This window comes from Parasteatoda tepidariorum, chromosome 2 (genome assembly GCF_982258835.1).
Source record: "Parasteatoda tepidariorum strain Cologne lab strain chromosome 2, Ptep-v5.0, whole genome shotgun sequence".
Taxonomy (NCBI): domain Eukaryota; kingdom Metazoa; phylum Arthropoda; class Arachnida; order Araneae; family Theridiidae; genus Parasteatoda; species Parasteatoda tepidariorum.
The window spans coordinates 123,390,738-123,408,545 of NC_141756.1; the positions used below are offsets into that span (position 1 = coordinate 123,390,738).

Below are 17,808 nucleotides of genomic sequence, written 5' to 3' on the forward strand. Positions count from 1 at the left end.
ATTTTGAAAAAACTAATTTGTGAAGGCACATTACATCCAATAAAAAATGTGTCGCAATTTTCTCAATTATGCTACTTCAGCTCATAATTTTAGGACATTGTTTTAGAGGTGCAAACCCTCAAGTTATAATAAATAATTATTTGAAAGCTTTCAGCTAAAAATATTAAAACCATTATATTATTTAAACGTGTAGAAAACTACTTTGTTGCTTAAAACTATTTACAACAGAATAGTTTTAAAAATTTTAAATTTGTTTTTGAGATCCCTTATAAGAGAGCTCCTTACAGAGAGGTGTTGAATTTTTCTATTCATTTATTCTTAGAATAACAAAGTGTAACACAGTACGAACACAAATATTTAAAATAGTAATGAAATGCAGACGCTGATAAATTATATAAATTCAGACTTCCGGTTTGAGTTTTTGCACTGTTTCAAACTCCTTCAGTAGTTTTATAATAAAATGTGTTTCAGTAAATTTAAGCCACTATGATATATTATAAGCTAATTATATTCAAAGAAGTAAAACAAATTTATTTTCATTAATATCTCGATTCATATTCATAAATAGGCGAATCATATAGAAACTCTCTCAAAATAATAAAACTTAGAAAAGTGGTTTCAACCTGTAGAGGAGCTGAGGTATCTGTCCTGCATTCACATCTGTACCATTATTGGATTTTTTAGAGCTTTTAAAATAGAACACAATCCTAAAATTCAAAACAAGAAATTAAATGTAAGAAGAAAACAGTCGTTAAATATAAAATGAATATTGTTATTCTTACTGTTCTTCAGTAGTGACTACTGACTGCCCACTTGCACCACAGTCACTACTAGGACCGGATATTCTAGCCCATGCAACATACCATCTGTTGGCCGTCAACTGAATAGGCTCATCAAAAAGCATTGGATATTTATGCCTGAAATAATAGAGTATATCATTGAATTTTAACTATATATACAGGGTATCTGCTACAATTAAGATTTTCAAATTCATGACTAATTCCAAGAATTTTTCATGACTTAACAAAGTTACTATTTTCTCCGACAAAATCACAGCAATAAATTTAAAAAACAGAGTAAAGAAAGAGTTGAAGTGATAAAATAGCTGAAAAAAATACAAAAGCAAATAATTTTTTTTTCTGCAGAATTATATTCTGAAAATACTTTTCTTGCTCATCGGAAAGAAAAGAAATACTCCTGATTTTTCTATTCTTGTTTCGGAATGAAAGAAATTCGCCAATGACTGGCTTGCTTCAGTTAGAATTTTAAATTGATCAAATAAGTTTAAAAGATAATTTGATCTAGAAATGATGTTTTGTCTTTCATTTTTTGAAAGAACACCATAATTTTTAAAAAATACGATAAAAACATTCTATATTTTAATAAAATATGACTGTGGGGATTTTGTTACAAATTCAGATATTCGAAACATGAAATTGGGTGGGGGTAAATTCCATTTCAAAAATTCGATTTTTCGGCGACCTAAATCCATAAATTTCCATAGGCATTACTCATAAAGAAAAATTATTTAGGGAGGGGGGTACATGAATAATACAGACCTTGTAATTAAACAAAACATGAATGATATAATTACCTAGCCCCACATTCATAAGGTATTTCATCTGTTTCAATTAACAGTTCACCGTCAACTTCTTGTTCTCCTCCTTCAGGTCCAATATCAAACACCTATCACAATTTAAATATATTAAAACATAAGCAGCAAATTAGGATGTAAGTGAAAAAGAAAAATTCAAAATGAAAATTTAATTAAAATATAAACACTCAACATAATAGCAATAGCACCACTGTTGAGGATTAAGTATTTTGATATCGGCAGATATTTATCACCATTTCCTCTTTTTTTTTTGTTTTTAATTTCTTTAACAAATACAGAGAAATTTAGGAATATATAGGTAAACAGAAGATAGTTGTAAAATATAGAAGTCTTCGTTAAAAAAAAGGAGACTTGACAAGTATGGTACTGTTACTACTACTTTTCTTGCCATCAGTATCTTTATAAAATTCAGAAAATTTTATTATCGTTTCCCAATAAACCGCCACATCTTTTATTTGAATAATAAACTTATTACATCAGGTTTACCAATGAAATATAGACATCCAGAATGAAATATAGACAGAAATATCCTGTACAAAGAAATAAAGAAAATCAAAATATAACTTATTGAATAGCACAATTTTCAGAAAATTTTCCAAAATCACAGCAACGCTAGCCAATATATACCATATCATCCAATAACCCAATCTGGCCACAGAAATTTAATCACTCATTTTTAAACAATGAGGAACTGTATCCATATTTTCAGAAAATATACAGCAATCGGTTGAAATAAAAAATTTTGTTTCCGCTAAGAAAAAAATAGGATGTTCAAACCAAAATATTCAGATATTTTAAATAAATAAATAAGTTTATTTATCTTTCTTTTGCATAGTTAATATATCTGCAGTAAGTACATAATTTTTCGAAATGAAATTTCTTCTTGTAAATTTATTAACTTTGAAGTCCACTATACCTTTATTACTTTTCATAAATTTGCAAGTCAATACTTGACATTTTATGCTGTTGAGCAGTCTTCATTTTACCCGTACAATTGTTCACAATGAATCAATCAAACGAAAAAGAATAAATCAAATCAAATGCGATCGACTCTTTTAATGAGAATCAATCAACCGAAGTTCTACTGCAGCATGATTTGTTTCTATAAAGATTGAAAAATAAAAAAAAATAGAAAATGAATAATTCAGCTTCATTAACCGCTCCCTTTACCAATTTTTTTGCAAAAAAATACAAAAAATTAACATATTTTTTTATTTCATTAATAAATACAATGAACTAAAGCAAAACATAATGCTCTAAGTTGAAATTGAAAATTTTTTTATGAGTAAAAATTATTTAATTTACCATCAGTTTATTATCCAGAGTTATCTGGGGCAAATGAAAAAAGTTAAATATTAATCTATTGATAGTGTTTAAAACAAGGAACAACACAAAGTGATAATTTCCAAACAGGAGTCAGGGATGAGAGTAGTCAGAAAGTAAAAAAGAGGAAATCCAAGAAGATTTAAGATATATATGTATAAGCAAAAATTTGACAAAAAAGTGCGCTTTTTTAACTTGTAAACCATGTGATTATAAATCCCGATATGAGGCTTTTAAATCACGTAAATATGAAACTCTACATCGAATTTAAAAAATGCGAAAATACAAATCATGGTGCGTAATTTTTAGATCACGATACATAATTTTTAAATCGCGTGATATTACAACCGCAAAAACGAATCACGACATTGGATTTTAAGCTCGCGTGAATATGAATTGCTACATGGGGTTTTAAAAGCTCGTAAATAAAAATCGAGATGTTAGTTTTTTGAATCTCGTAAATAAGAATCGCAATGTACAATATTTAAATCGCCTGAATTAGAATCGATCGTTCAACTGTTAAATCAGGCAAATACGAAAATCGATGTTTGATAATAAAACCGCGATTTTAAAAATGCATAAATACAAAACACGATATTGGATTTTTAAATCTCGTAAATAAGAATCATAATGTACGGGATTTAAATAGCGTAAATAAGAATCGCAATGCGCAACTTTTAAATCAGGTAAATGCGAAAATCGATGATTGATATTAAAATTGCGTGAATAAAAATCAAGATATTTGCAGAGTCTGGACTTGGGATTTCTAAAAGGCTTGTTTGTATTGTTTTTGTTTAGACATAATAAATAAAAATTTACAAGATTAACTGAATGAGCAAATAAATATTTTCACCGCAAATCCACCTCTATTTTTTCTTCTTTTTTTGTTTGTTTTCACGCCAGCTACGCCAGAAGCAGCGACGTCTGAATTACGAAAATACGAGCTATCCCGCCGACGGATAAAAAATACGGAAAATCTTATTTTCTGTGCGTGAAATCGGAGAAAATAGCTAATATAAGTAAAAATGCGGAAGGATTAGCAGTTAGGACATAGTTTGAATTTTCTGTTTATCTTTGAAAATCGTAAATAAATATAACTATTTTACTTCAACGACTGAATTTTTTTAAATAAGCGGGATATTTATTAAAAAAAACGAAACTTTTAGAGAATCAGAGTTTTTGATAAAAAGGCTGAAATTCGAGAGACAAAAAAAATCTCATCCCTGTATAAAGGCCAACCAGTTTTATCCCAAGGAAATGATTTTTAAAGAAACTTCAGAGGGAGTAAATAAGGACTTCAATAATTTCGCTCCGTGGAAAATTAAATTCCTCATAAAATACTTTAACTTGTGTAAAGAAAAAAATTTCAGCGGAAATTAGCGGGAAAAATGGAAAAATCTGAAAAAAAGCGGAAATCCGCGAATCCGCGGAAGAATCTCATCCCTGAGGAGTGAAGTGATATGCCATTTTTGTTTATTCTTCTTTTTCTATGTAAATTCAGTAACCATTGTATATTGCACAAAGTGTACACTCCCACAATCCAACAACAAAACACCCAAACAAAACTTGGCAAATTTCCAAACACAGCAGATTATGCTTGCTTCCTGCTGAGTAAAAAAGTGATAAAACAAAACAAACTGACAAATTCTGCTATGCCCGAGTCTTCTCGGGATAATAAATATTTGCAATATGTACATACAAGAGTTAATTCGGGATAATCAAGGTTAATTGTGCATAAGCAGCAAATATATAGAACTCTTAAGATAATTAAATGAAGAAAGCAAGAAGATAACACAGATAACAAAACGCTAAAAAAAAAAAAGAATTTTAAAAAAAAATATATTAATATAAAATAAAACTATTAATTGGAACTATTAATATAAGAATAGAAATTATGAAAAATATTAAATGGAAAAATTCATTCATTATAACAACTGAATTGATTAACAATTGAAAGTTTTCAACAAATACACACATATAGATTAAGAGAAAATTTTCATTCCAGACCTTTAATTTAGCTGTATATTCTCCTCGGCCTCCAAACAATCCGAAACCACCCAAGAGAATGTCTGTGTCTGCCATGAAACGTATAGCCTCAATAGAATGACCAGAATAACCCCAACCACCACCATGACCTTGATATGGAAAATAAAGCAGTCAATTTTTTTAAAAAATAAATACTAAACTAGAACACATTTTAATGTAAAATCACTTACTGTCAAACCTATTTACAATGGAGAAGTCTTCTTTGCTATAAACTTTGCTCAAATTCTGATGTTTGCGATCGTCGTTGAGAACTTGAAGATTCTGTTCTTGAGCAGAGGTGAGTGTGTCCAAACTGCTCAATATGTTCAATGCAGCATGAGCTCTGCTGATGGGGATTCCGTGCTTGAATGGCAGCATGTGCTCAGGACTCAAAATCTTTGGCAGGGATGGCTCAAAATCTTTGTTACTCATGGTAGAACTAGTGGCTAGTTTGCCAGGCGGACTAGACAAGTTTTGTAGTTCTGTGATACAAATATTGTACAGACTTATTCTTTGGTTTGAGGGACAAAAACTAAAACAAATAAATAAAAGACACATCTTAGCAAACACAATTTCCTTAACTAAATAATAAAACAATTCTACACTTCAACTAAATCCTTCAGAGCATAAGTAGTCCCAAGCAAAAATGTTATCTTGGTCCTCCAGTTGGGCTGAAAATTGGTCCAATAAGGGGGGCCCTATAAAAGCATGCACAGAAGAACCAATATTGAGATGGATTTTTAATATGGGTCCTAGAATGGCCTATACAAGACCAACATAGGGCTTATATTAGCTGAATAATGATTATAAAATATTGAGCAACTCTAACAACTTTAAACAGGTTCTAAAGTGGTTGTAAAATAATGGGTGAATCGTACATTTCTGTGTATGGCCAATACAGGAAAAATACTGACCTTTTGAACTTTTATTTAGCCAAGATTCAGGTACATTGGTCTAATGGGGGCCCAAGTTATTTTGCTGCTAGGGGTTATTCTATTAAATGACTAACAATGAAGAGAGAAAAAAAGAAAAACTTAATTGCATACAATTTAATTGTTGCAAAACTTGGTATGCAAAATTCAATTTTTTATATCACTGTAAATAAAAATAGCTTCTGTAACAGAAGTCATTAAGAAGCTTACCTTTTTTACTCACTTAAATCAGTGATTGTTTATCATTAAAAAATAAAGCAATCACCTTGGTCAATTTTTTCATACTTAAAAAGATAGCTAAGTTGTTTATAAAATCATTTTCAAGCTTCAGACAAATTGACACACTAATTATGTTATTAATATGTCTTTGTCAATTAACTTTCACAAATTTAGCCTCATCATTTATGCTTCAGCCATGGTATCTCTGCTTTTAGTTACCAGCTTTAATTTAGTATAATATGATTGAGATGGGTTTACTGCATTTTTTGAAAATTTCAACTCTCTGTGATTCATTAATGATAAAAATTAAAAAAAGTACATTTATTTAAAATTATTCTGTTGGGTAATTCATGAAGTACAATTTTATGAAGCGATTGAATAATAAGAGTTGCTCTACTATTGAGAATTTATACAAAGTCAAACAATACTTTTATTATTGTATTAGTCTAACGCAGTTATATTTATACTATTTTAATCTCTTCTCAACAATATCTATATGCTCTAAAAGAGATTTTTTTTTTTTTGAAACTACAAAGTCTTTTACACCGTCTTTTAAGTATATTTTTGTTGTTCAACATTCAAAAGAACTGAGTAAAACAATTTTCCATTTCTCTATCACCCCCCAAAAAATGAAGATTTCATTGCCTGCTTAATATTACAATACAGTAGAGAACCATTTATCCGGTATCCAGAAAATCAGGAAGAACTTTGCTTGGTTTTCCTGCTATTTTGAAGTATAGCGATTTTAACAAAAAGTAGAAATTTGACTCATCCTTGAAGTTGAGTAGAGAAAAAGGGGGGAATTTTTCTCCTCCCCTGACCTTGAAGATCATTAGATTGAGAGAGGGCAGGGAAGGGACAAATGTTTTATTTTCTCCCGTGTGTTGGTTGTTTTCCTGGTAAACTGCTGTCAATAAAACTTAAAGGAGTGGCATGCTTATTTCATTTTCTCTTTAATTTACGAGGGGGTGGGGGAAATGCATTGCACACGCATATCAATGAATGTACGAGTTAAGGAACTTAAAACTTCTGGTAAGAGTACTGACATGTGAAATTTATTTTAAATCCACTTCAGTTACTCAGTATTTGTTATCTATGATTTATTACGATGAATAGTTTTATTATTTCAGATGATGCATTATTTATTACGAACAAAACGTTTTTTAATCACCAGTTATATTCATCTATTTGACATCGATTAACAAATCAATATATATATTTTTTAATAAATTCTGAATGAATTCTGAATTTTAGAAATGCGGTATCATTAGCAAGTTTTTCTTGATGAGGAATCACATCTGCTTTCGTTAAAAATAGTCTTTTCTGAAAAACTAAAATAAAAGGAGAATATTGTTTATTAATTTAAGCATATTATTTGTTAATAAAAGAAGACAATTATTTTATGAAGCAGATAACAGTTTTCTTTTTTTAATTTTGATTCTGTTTCTTTTATTCCACTGCCTTTGAGTTTTTTTTTCTTTCTTTTTAAGATAAATTTTGTACTCAATAAATTCCTTTCATTCAAAAATTTTATCATTAAGTTTTATTGTTTTATTTTTTAATTTCGTTGATCTTATAATATCCTGCCTTGTTCCAGGTTTTAATATCTATGTTAGTGCCCTTTTTAAATATCGTTTCTGTTCAATAATTTTCAAAGGTTGTTTTTATTTAGATTAATAAGTTTTCCTTTTATTATTTGATTTTTCTAGGTTTCCACGAAAAATTTAATATAATTCCAGATTTCATTTTTGCTATATTTGGCAGAAGTATAATATTTTTTTAAATTCATTTAACAATAAAAATTACTTTTCGATAGAAAATATGCCAAATATTAAATTAAGTAAAAAAGAGAGAAAAAAAATTTACTGGATGAAGGTTTAAAATGAAGATCTTATAAAGCACAATAAGATAAATTATAGATGGAGCCATTACTTGGTACAAAAACTAGAAAATGTAAATAAAAAAACCCTTGAGAAAACAATTTTTTTTGTCTAATGGCAGGTACTGAACATATGTTCTTTACCTCGGAAGATGCCAAAAGTGTTGCTCATTTAATGTTACCCAGTGGGCACCTGTGAGCCTAAGTCACAGAGGTGAGCAACATTACCCACGCCACAGATACCCGTTTACAGGGTGGGCCGGATTCACACATCACACACAACAGAGGACAACACACAGAGAGAAACATCCATGGAATGAGCAGGTTTCGAACCCATAGCAATTGGCTTCGCAGTCAGGCACGCTAACCGCTCAGCCACCTAGCCGGCGGAAAACAATTCATTGATAATCATATCATTCACATTGTTAGCCTCATATATCTACCTGCGACTAAGAACTAAAATTAATTTATGCAGAGAACTTAGGTTTTAAAAGATTAAAAACTGTAAATATAATTATACTTAAGAAATTTGAAACAAGGAACTGTTTAACAAAAACTAATTTTCACATATTAATTTTTTAATGATAATAATTCTAAAACAGTTTAATCATATGTTGAAGCTGAATTTTCGCAAGAAATAACAAAAGTAGATGTTAAACTTGCTTACTTATTGTTACATTGGTTATAAAGTATACATTGGGTATACTATACATAGTAAACATAGTTACAATATACATATATATACTATATACAGTATACTATACACACCATACTATACATATATACCCACCATAAATAGTATGCATTGTTACAATCAGTTTTGAAATTTGTAATTATGTTCCAGGTTTTGACCGGAAACTACATTATTACCCGAAAGCAAACTTCCTGACCATTCTCTGATCCTATGGCAATTTTAGATCTAGTAACTCATGTACAGTCTAAGTTTGGTTCATTAGTTTTTTAACACATTATTGCTTCTCATGACTCTTTTTAAAGATATTTTTACTAAAAAATTCCTTCAATAAGCAAAAATCTGATCTGAACACAACACTACAGTACTCAAAATCGGGAAATGGGGAAGAAAGAAGTACAGTTAAATAAAAAAAAACATTTAGTTAAATAATTATTATTCACCCCATACAACAAAAAGACACCACATACCTCCAAAGCACATTGTAGACACTGTCAAGACAAACGGAATAATCTTTCAGTTCCAGCTGGTCAACAGAACTGAAGCTACAAAACAACAGGAAAACTATTTACCAAATAACAAAATGCAAAGCACAAATGAATCATAAGAAAAGCGCACAACTCACCTTCGGCACGAACCATCTGATTTGCTTATGACCAAACTCCTAAAAGATGAGGCCTGCTCAATTTGATTAGGAATGATACCTATACAAAAAAAATGCATACACTTTCTCATGTATTTAATTAAATAAAAAGAATACAATAATTTATGTCATGTAAGCTCAGTTTATCAATCAACTTTAATCTCTCAGTATGACCATGGGTGCCACTCTAAAAAAAACTTCAAGACTGAACTTATTTTTGTTAACCAATAAACACAATCCAGCGTTGTTTGCCAGAATTTTCCAAGATGTGAAGTTATCTGACTGCAAAATGCACCTTTCAATGATAATGGCCCATATATTAAATCAATAATTTGTTTACTTTTGCAAAAAAAAATGAACATTTTTCTCTATTTTATTAATTTATTTTTAATAGAAAAAAAAGAATGAAAATAGTAGCTTACATTGTGCAGTAAAACCCCGCAACAACAATATTTTGGAGACCCAATAAATATATTGTTGTAGAGGGATATATTATTATATTGAGGGTCTACATACTTTGGGGACACAATGAGATTTTTTAAAAATTTTAATGTTATATAGGTATTAACCATAAATCTATTTATATATTACATAAAAATTTAGTTTGCAGAGTGATAATTATGGTTCAATATGAAATCAGATAGAAATGTTACATTTGTGACTTCTTAAGAGATAAGAAAGCAATTCTAAGAACGGAAGGTCCTAGGGTGGTCTACGTATATCAAGGATGGAGAATTAAATCATAATACAAAAGCCATTCACTGTGGTGAAAAGAAATAAGTACATAATCAGTATTGGGACTTCTCTTGTTGGGAAAGATTTTTTTAAAAAATGGCAAATATGATTAAAAAAAGTTTTACATTATTTGAAAACCAATAATAAATGGGGAAAATAAGGTTGAAAATTGAAAAAAAAAAATCGTTCTACAGGGGCTTCAGAGAACATCGCACTATTGAGAGGTGGATAACATTAATTCATATGCAAGTTCGTCGGGACTACGAAACATTATTGTAATAAGGGGTGTTGTTGTATCGGATATCGTAGTTGCCAGAGTTCACTATATGTGTTTTTTACTCTAATAACTAAGTAAAATCTTTGATGTAAACCACTAATATACATCATTCATTTCTGCATTTTTTATTTCCCCATTAATTTTTGTCCCAGCTCTAAAAATTTATTTGAAAAAGAAATTAAATAAAAAAAATTAAAAAAAAAAAAAACATTGCAATTTAAATTTGGAAAGCATTTAGAAATGTGGTAGGAAAGAGTACACTAAGCAGATTTATATTCAACAATAGTATAAATTTTATTTATACAACAGGGATGAGATTAGCCAAAAGGCAAAAAAGCTGAATTTCCACGATAGAAAATTTTACGCAAGCGCAACCCTTTAATAATAAATTCCAGACAGTTTCAGGTAATAAATGATGTGTTGACATACAATTGTGTACTAATCTATTATTATATAAATGATTACATTGATACTTAACATTTAGTGGGAAAAAAAATTACCAATTGAAAAAATAAAGCTGGAAATTATATTTTTCCTCAGTTTACATACGAGACAATTATTACTTGAAAAACTACCTGGTTTAGCAAATTAAAACTACTGAGAATATACATTAATATTTCAGTTCTTTTAATAAATACTGTTATGTAATTTATAGCAAATATATCAGTAATATTACTTTTTAAATTATATTGGGAAAAAAAACTTTAACAATGGACCAAATCATTATGTTCATGTTATAGTCTAATCTAACTAGAGCCCTTTGAAACATATCAATAACAGTGAAGTGGAAATATATAGTAACTCCTTAACATACAAAAATTGCTATTTTAGTTTGAAAAATTACATGACAATCAGCAACTGTTTAGATAATTGTTTTTTATTTGATAAGTTGATTTTATTTGATATTTGATTGTTTTTTATTTGATTTTAATTGATTTTTATTTAATATTATAAACAGCATGAGCAAATCAAGACATAGAATTTTAAACTTGCAAAAATACGAATCACTTCATAGGTTTTTAAAAAGGCACAAATACGAATCACAACGCAAAATATTCAAATCGCGTGAATAAGAATCTCAACACGCAAATATGAAAAGCTATGTTTGATATTAAAATCGTGTGAATAAGAATCGAGATATCAGAAGATTCCAGGCTTGGGACCTCTAAAAGGCTTGTCAGAAACAGCGTCGTTTGAACTACAAAAATCGGATCTATCTGGAGGGCGGGTAAAAAATGCGGAAAATCTTATCTGCAGCGAGTAAAAGGGGAGAAAATAGCTAAAATAAGTAAAAATGAGAAAGAATTGGTAGCTATGTAGTTTGAAATTTCTGTTTCTCTTTGAAAATGGGTGAATATTCTGAAAAAGCGGAATACTTATAAAAAAAAAAGTGAAAATTTTAGAAAAATCTGAATTTTTGATAAAAAAAAAAAAAGCTGAAATTCAAGAGATAAAAGTGAAAAATGCAGAAATCAGCTAAAACGCAGAAAAATCTCATCCCTGATACAAGCAAATGTTGAATTCCAATCAATTCGTTCATTGCAGTGTTACATTATTACTTGATCATTCAGCAATAAACATAAAAAAATAACGTTTCTATTGAAATTTATTTTTAACAGAAAATATTGATTACTTTTTTAAGGAAATAAAAAAAAAATAATTTAAAAAAAAAGCATTAAGAGAGATATGAATTGATAGAATTTAGTGCCCACCAATTATCTTCTCAAGACTAATTTCAATCCCTGAGACTGAAGAGTGGCACCCATGAGTATGACATTACTATCAAAATTCTATTGTAACTGCATTTTATAATTCTGATAATCTACTTTTACTTTCAGCAGGCACAGTTTTTAAATACAGCATAACCTTGATTCATGGCTCCATAGCTGCCAACATGGATAGGAACAAATCCAGTAGATTTTACAAAATAATTTAAATTTCCTGATAATTGTTGCATAATGTACTAAATTTTTTACACATAGGGAATTTTAGGGATCTTAACAGTCACCAAAATAAAAAAATTGCTATATTTTCCAGTTATAATTGACATTAAACATACTTGAAATGTTATGTATTATGTATACTCATAATTTTTTGAATATTAGAAGACATTTAATTCATCAAAGATAGTTAAAAAAGATTTTTTTTTAATTAATTAAAAAAAAAGAGTTCAGAATAAAAACAAACAGAACATTTTATAACAAAAGTTTTAAACTGATTTCTGTAAATGAGGTTTGCTTCATTATGTATTAGTAAGTAAGCAAGCAATAATCTGTACAAAAATTCTACTTGAATGAGGACTTTTTAGGAAACTTACTCAATTATAGGGAATTTTCTAAAATTTACAAAATCAGGAGAATTTTAATTAAACTAGTAGACCAGGAGTAACTAGCAAAATCCAGTAGTCTACTGGAAAATCCAGTAGAGTTGGCAGCTAGGTGGCTCTCCCCTTTTTTTTTGTGCATATTGTCTTATTTTATCAGCCTCCATCACAAATGCTATTCTAATAATACTCACTTTAGATTGTTTGCAAAAATAACAGTTTCCCATGTCTATCGTTCGAAAAATTTGGAAAAAAATTCATTTTAAGAGAGAAATTTTTCATGCAATCATTATTTAAAAATGTGATTCTAACGCATGATTCTATCTTTAGACTGTTGTTTATCAGATAATTTCTCATTAAAAAAAACATGAATTTATACACAAAAATGTGAAAGTCATTTGATTCAATACAACCATTTGATTAAGGTGTGATCCATAGCTCTAAATACCATTACAGAGTTATTTTAATTTGAAAAAAAAAATTTAACATAAAATTTATATTCATGCTTTACTGTCAAAATTTAGACACTCTTTTTTTTTCTTGATATAATTTAACAGTTACAAGAAGTATGGGTTTGTTTGAGAAAAAAATATACACTAATAACAATCTAAAAGTTTTTTTAACAAAGAAATTTTGCAAATACACTAAATACACCATAAATACAATATCACAAATAATTCATTAACTTTCCACTCTTAAAAATAATGCTATAATCAAACGAATTAATTCATAAATCAAAATCAATCAACATCCTCAAAGGACCAAGTAGCTTAAAATACAGTGGCCTATTGTAAAAGCTTTTTGAAAGTTTAGAAAAAATCAATATGCTATAAGAAAATGCAAAATGTGTTACACACAGAACTTAATAATAAACACTGATAAAAAAAAAATAATACAAAATTTACCAAGGAACTTAAAGATTTCAGAAATATGTAAACTAATATTTTCATTTCAGAACAAAGAGAAATTGAATAAGACTTACCAATACATGATTTATTACAAACAACACTAGATTTGCTCAAGTTATGAGAATTTATGAGAGATTCATCAATTTTGACAAAAGTTAGGTCGCCAGAAGCTCCAATCCAAGTAGCTCTACGTCCGTATTTTGTTCCTATGTTTGGCACTGCACCAGGTATTGCACTCCAAGTAGCGTCCTTATCTCGTTCCGACTTTCTCCTGTCTTTTTTATTTTCTTCTAAAGAAGAGTGTGGGGGACCTCTTCTTAACTGTCCTTTCTAAATAAATTAATGATTAATTTTTAATATTAAAATACAATTTCATTAACATTAATTTTTCTCTTGCTTCAATGACCAACACTTTTCACAAAGCATTGGAATAGAAAATTAGAAATGCGTCCCATGAACAATTAATTTTCAATATTAAACTAAAATTTTATTTTTTCTCTTGTATCAATGACAAACCCAGATCAGTGGATGCACATACAGACTCCCAAGTATTTCATCAAACATGTAACATGATTGGGGTGCTATCGTGTGTTGCAAGCCGACGGTATGCCGAAATGGATTGTGGTTGAATGATTTGTGAAAACGTTTAATAGTGAACAGAGTGAAAACCAACTTTTACATAATACGCAGCAAAAGTCGACACGGTAGAGGGGAAAAAATCGCATTTTTGAAAAGGAAAAATTTAACACTTTTTAAAAACATCCTATAAAAAAGGCACCTTTAAGAGCTTTTGAAAAAAGCTAAGCACCATGTTTCCCAGTGAAAAAAAGTCTCCTTGTCAGGAAAGTTTCTTCCAACCCAAGTGGAAAAAAAATCTTTTTTCATAAAATAAAGTATCAAATATTAAAACAATTTGTAAAACAGTTTATTTATGCATTATTCAGTGTTTTTTTTAAAAAAAATTATTACTAGCAGCAGCACTTGATGTGTACATCATTCGCTCGAGCGTAAAAACTCTCCCCACAGACCCATAAGGTATAACAACAAATAAAAAAATTAAAGCATTCGAAATACAAAAACAATTAGAACAGATTCCTCCTCCAATCATGTGGTCAAAAATTATCTTGATATGCATGTTTTACTTGCCTTCCACTTTAATGATTGATCCTACTGATGAAGATACTATTGTTACACCAAAACGCATTTTTTTTTTTAAATTTCTATTTGTTGATGTTAAAACGTTTTTTTAATGAAATTCATTAAGTTCTCGTAAGGCTCGTCAGAAATGTAATACACATTAAGCATTGATATCTGAAGTGTCTTGGGCTTACAATGGAAGATTTGATAATGGTGTCTTTGATTGCAATCAAAGTTAACAAACTAATGAAACTATAATCTGACAGGTGTCAGTCAGCTCAGAGGATTAGAAACAACATTCTGGCCACAGTGCATGACACTAGAATTGGGTCTTTTCATTTCAAACCCTCCAGTATGCATTAATTCATTTTAAATTCGAATTCATAAGATCATACCTGCCAACATAGGAGAAACAAAATAACCGCGATTTTACTAGCGACATTTTTTTAGGCTACAAGTAAAGCTTTGATACATCATGCATAATCATGTAAGCCAAATAGAGAAATTCAAAATTGGAAATAATATTTGCACTTACATTTAAGCAAAGTAAAAAATATGTATATTGATCTTAATCTAAAGATTTTTTAAACCATTAATTATACAATTAAGGGGGAAACTGTGAAAAGTTTTTTTAAATGGAAAGATTGAGTGCTAAAAAATATAATTGTCAAAAATTAGGGGCCTTTACTGTATCCTGCATTTGTATTTTACTTACTATAAGAAAGCATTTGTATAAATTAATGACTTCCCCCATATTATACGTTAGAACTTAATAACTTAAACTATTTACACTCAACATACTGCAGAACTAACAATAGCACCATCAGAGGATATTTTATCGCCAATTTCTTTTCTTTCTTTTTTTTAAATTTCATCAACAAATATGAAGGAATTTGAGAATATACGGGTAAACAAGAGATAGTTGCAAAATACAGGAGCCTTCTTTAAAAACAGGAGACTTGGCTGGTATGTAAGAATAAACCAATGAACTTATCACAAGCACTAAATATTTTTCACAAGTTACTTATAACTGCAAAAATTTCAACAGACAACAACAACTTTTTGTATGCTATTATTCAGATGATACCAATCAATTTCGATACAAAGAGAAAGAGTCTGTCGCATCTAGATAAAAATGGTTTTCTGCCTCTCTTTTCTTCGTAAGCTTATTATTGTAACTTAACTTACTATAACATTTACATGAAAAATACCTGAAAACTTCCAAATGTGAAAACCTGTCCCTTTTCACTTAATAAAACAGTATGGCAGCTACCAGCAGCAACTTGAGTTATAGTTGTTGGCAGATAAGCAGATGGAAGCTTCAATAATGTTGGCTGTCCTCTGTAAAGAGATATTTGAGTCACACATCTTAACATATTAAAGAAAGAAACTGACTTTTAAAAGGACATCAAACAGCAATTTTTAGAGAAGTAATTAATGAAGCATAAAATCTAAAAGATTCCAAGTAAATTATTTCCCTTCCTCATTGATGTCTAATTCCGCACTCATGCCTATTTTTTCTTGAAATTTGAACTTTGTCTCTTTGTATGTTAAAATGCTTTGATACTTTATATTATTTCCTTATCTACAATTAGACAATAGAAAACATTCAAGTAAGTAATTTCTACAAGAAGCACAAGGTGGGTCCAAAAACACTTTCTTTTGGGTTACAGATTGTAATAGTTCCAATAATAGTAGAAAAATGAAAAAATGGTGCCAAAATGTGTATATGACTTGTTTTGATTTCTTTAGTCAGTTTATAATATTTAAAATTTTTATTTAAACCACCATTTAGTTAGTTTTTATTTTTTTATACTGTGGTGGTACAGTAGAGAACCATTTATCCGGTATCTAGATAACCGTGAAACCAGAAAACCTGGAAACATTTTGCTCGGTTTTCCCGCTATTTTAAAAAAAGTGGAAATTAGACTCATCCTTGAAGTTGAGTAGAGGAAAATGTGAGGAAGGGAAATTATTTTTTTCCCGTTTGCCCAAAGAAGCGTCATTTCTTCCATGACCTTGAAGATCTTTCGATTGAGAGGAGGCAGGGAAGGGACGAATGCTTTATTTTCTCCATTAGGCCGCCAATCAAACTCAAAGGAATGGCATGCTGATTTCGTTTTCTCTTTGATTTATGAGGAGGTGGGGAAAATGCATTGCATATGCATATCAGTGAATAGAAGATGAAAGAGAAAAATATATTTATCTATTAGACATTGATTAATAAAAATAAAAAATTTTTCTTTGGAATAAATTCTGATTTTTTGGAAGTGCTGTATCATTTGCAAGTTTTTCTTAATGTGGAATCACATCTGCTTTCGTTAAAAATCGTGCTTTTATAAAAAATAAAAGGAGAATTGTTTACAAATTTAAACATACGATTATTTTATAAAGCAGATTGCAGTTTTGTTTTTCTGATTCCATTACGTTTGATTTTTTTTTCTTTTCACGATAAATTTCGTACTAAATAAATTAATTCTTCTTATTCATAAATTTTATCATTAGTTTTTTTTATTTTAATTCTGTTGATCTTGCGTTCAGTTCGATAATTTTCAAGTTAGTGTTGTTTTTATTTAGATCAATGAGTTTTCCTTTTATTTTATTGTCCCCCCGTATAATAAGGTATGAAATATATTGTGTTATTTAATCATTGATTTTGTTTATATTAGTTAATTTAGGAATTGTAATAATTTTTAAAAAATAAATATGAGAATTTTGTATTTTTTAAATTTGTTTTTCTTGTCTAAACTTGCAAATTTTTCTTATTCTTTTAAGTGTTATTTTTCAACCATTTCTTTTTCTTCCTAAATTTAGGAGTGCTTTTCTTTTTTCTCTTACTTTAAAATGTGTTACACTTTTTCCTTGTAATTCGGGTTGGATAAAATATCGATTAACGACACTTTTTGGTCGATCCAGAAAACCAGGAAATTCAGACTTCTGGAATAGCGATGGTCCCGAGCATCCCGGATAATTGGTTCTCAACAGTATCAACGACAAACTAGGTTCAAGAACCAAAGTTTCCACGGTAGAATTTACAACAAACTAGGTTTCAAGGACTAAACTTTTTGTGGTGGAATCAACCACATACTAGGTTTAAGTAC

At 29.3% G+C, this 17,808-nt stretch overlaps 1 protein-coding gene across 1 annotated transcript in view; it reads right to left on the minus strand.

Moving 5' to 3' along the window:
* The window catches only part of LOC107440653 (E3 ubiquitin-protein ligase MYCBP2), a 194,178-nt gene that overhangs the window by 126,049 nt on the left and 50,321 nt on the right, over window positions 1–17,808 (minus strand). The window contains exons 21-29 of the mRNA XM_087158274.1: window positions 15,919–16,048; window positions 13,645–13,900; window positions 9,310–9,388; window positions 9,155–9,229; window positions 5,155–5,495; window positions 4,946–5,073; window positions 1,595–1,686; window positions 783–917; window positions 624–707 (exon numbers count right to left, since the gene is read on the minus strand). Coding sequence (XP_087014400.1) covers window positions 624–707; window positions 783–917; window positions 1,595–1,686; window positions 4,946–5,073; window positions 5,155–5,495; window positions 9,155–9,229; window positions 9,310–9,388; window positions 13,645–13,900; window positions 15,919–16,048 — 1,320 coding nt within the window. The remainder of the gene's footprint in view (window positions 1–623; window positions 708–782; window positions 918–1,594; window positions 1,687–4,945; window positions 5,074–5,154; window positions 5,496–9,154; window positions 9,230–9,309; window positions 9,389–13,644; window positions 13,901–15,918; window positions 16,049–17,808) is intronic.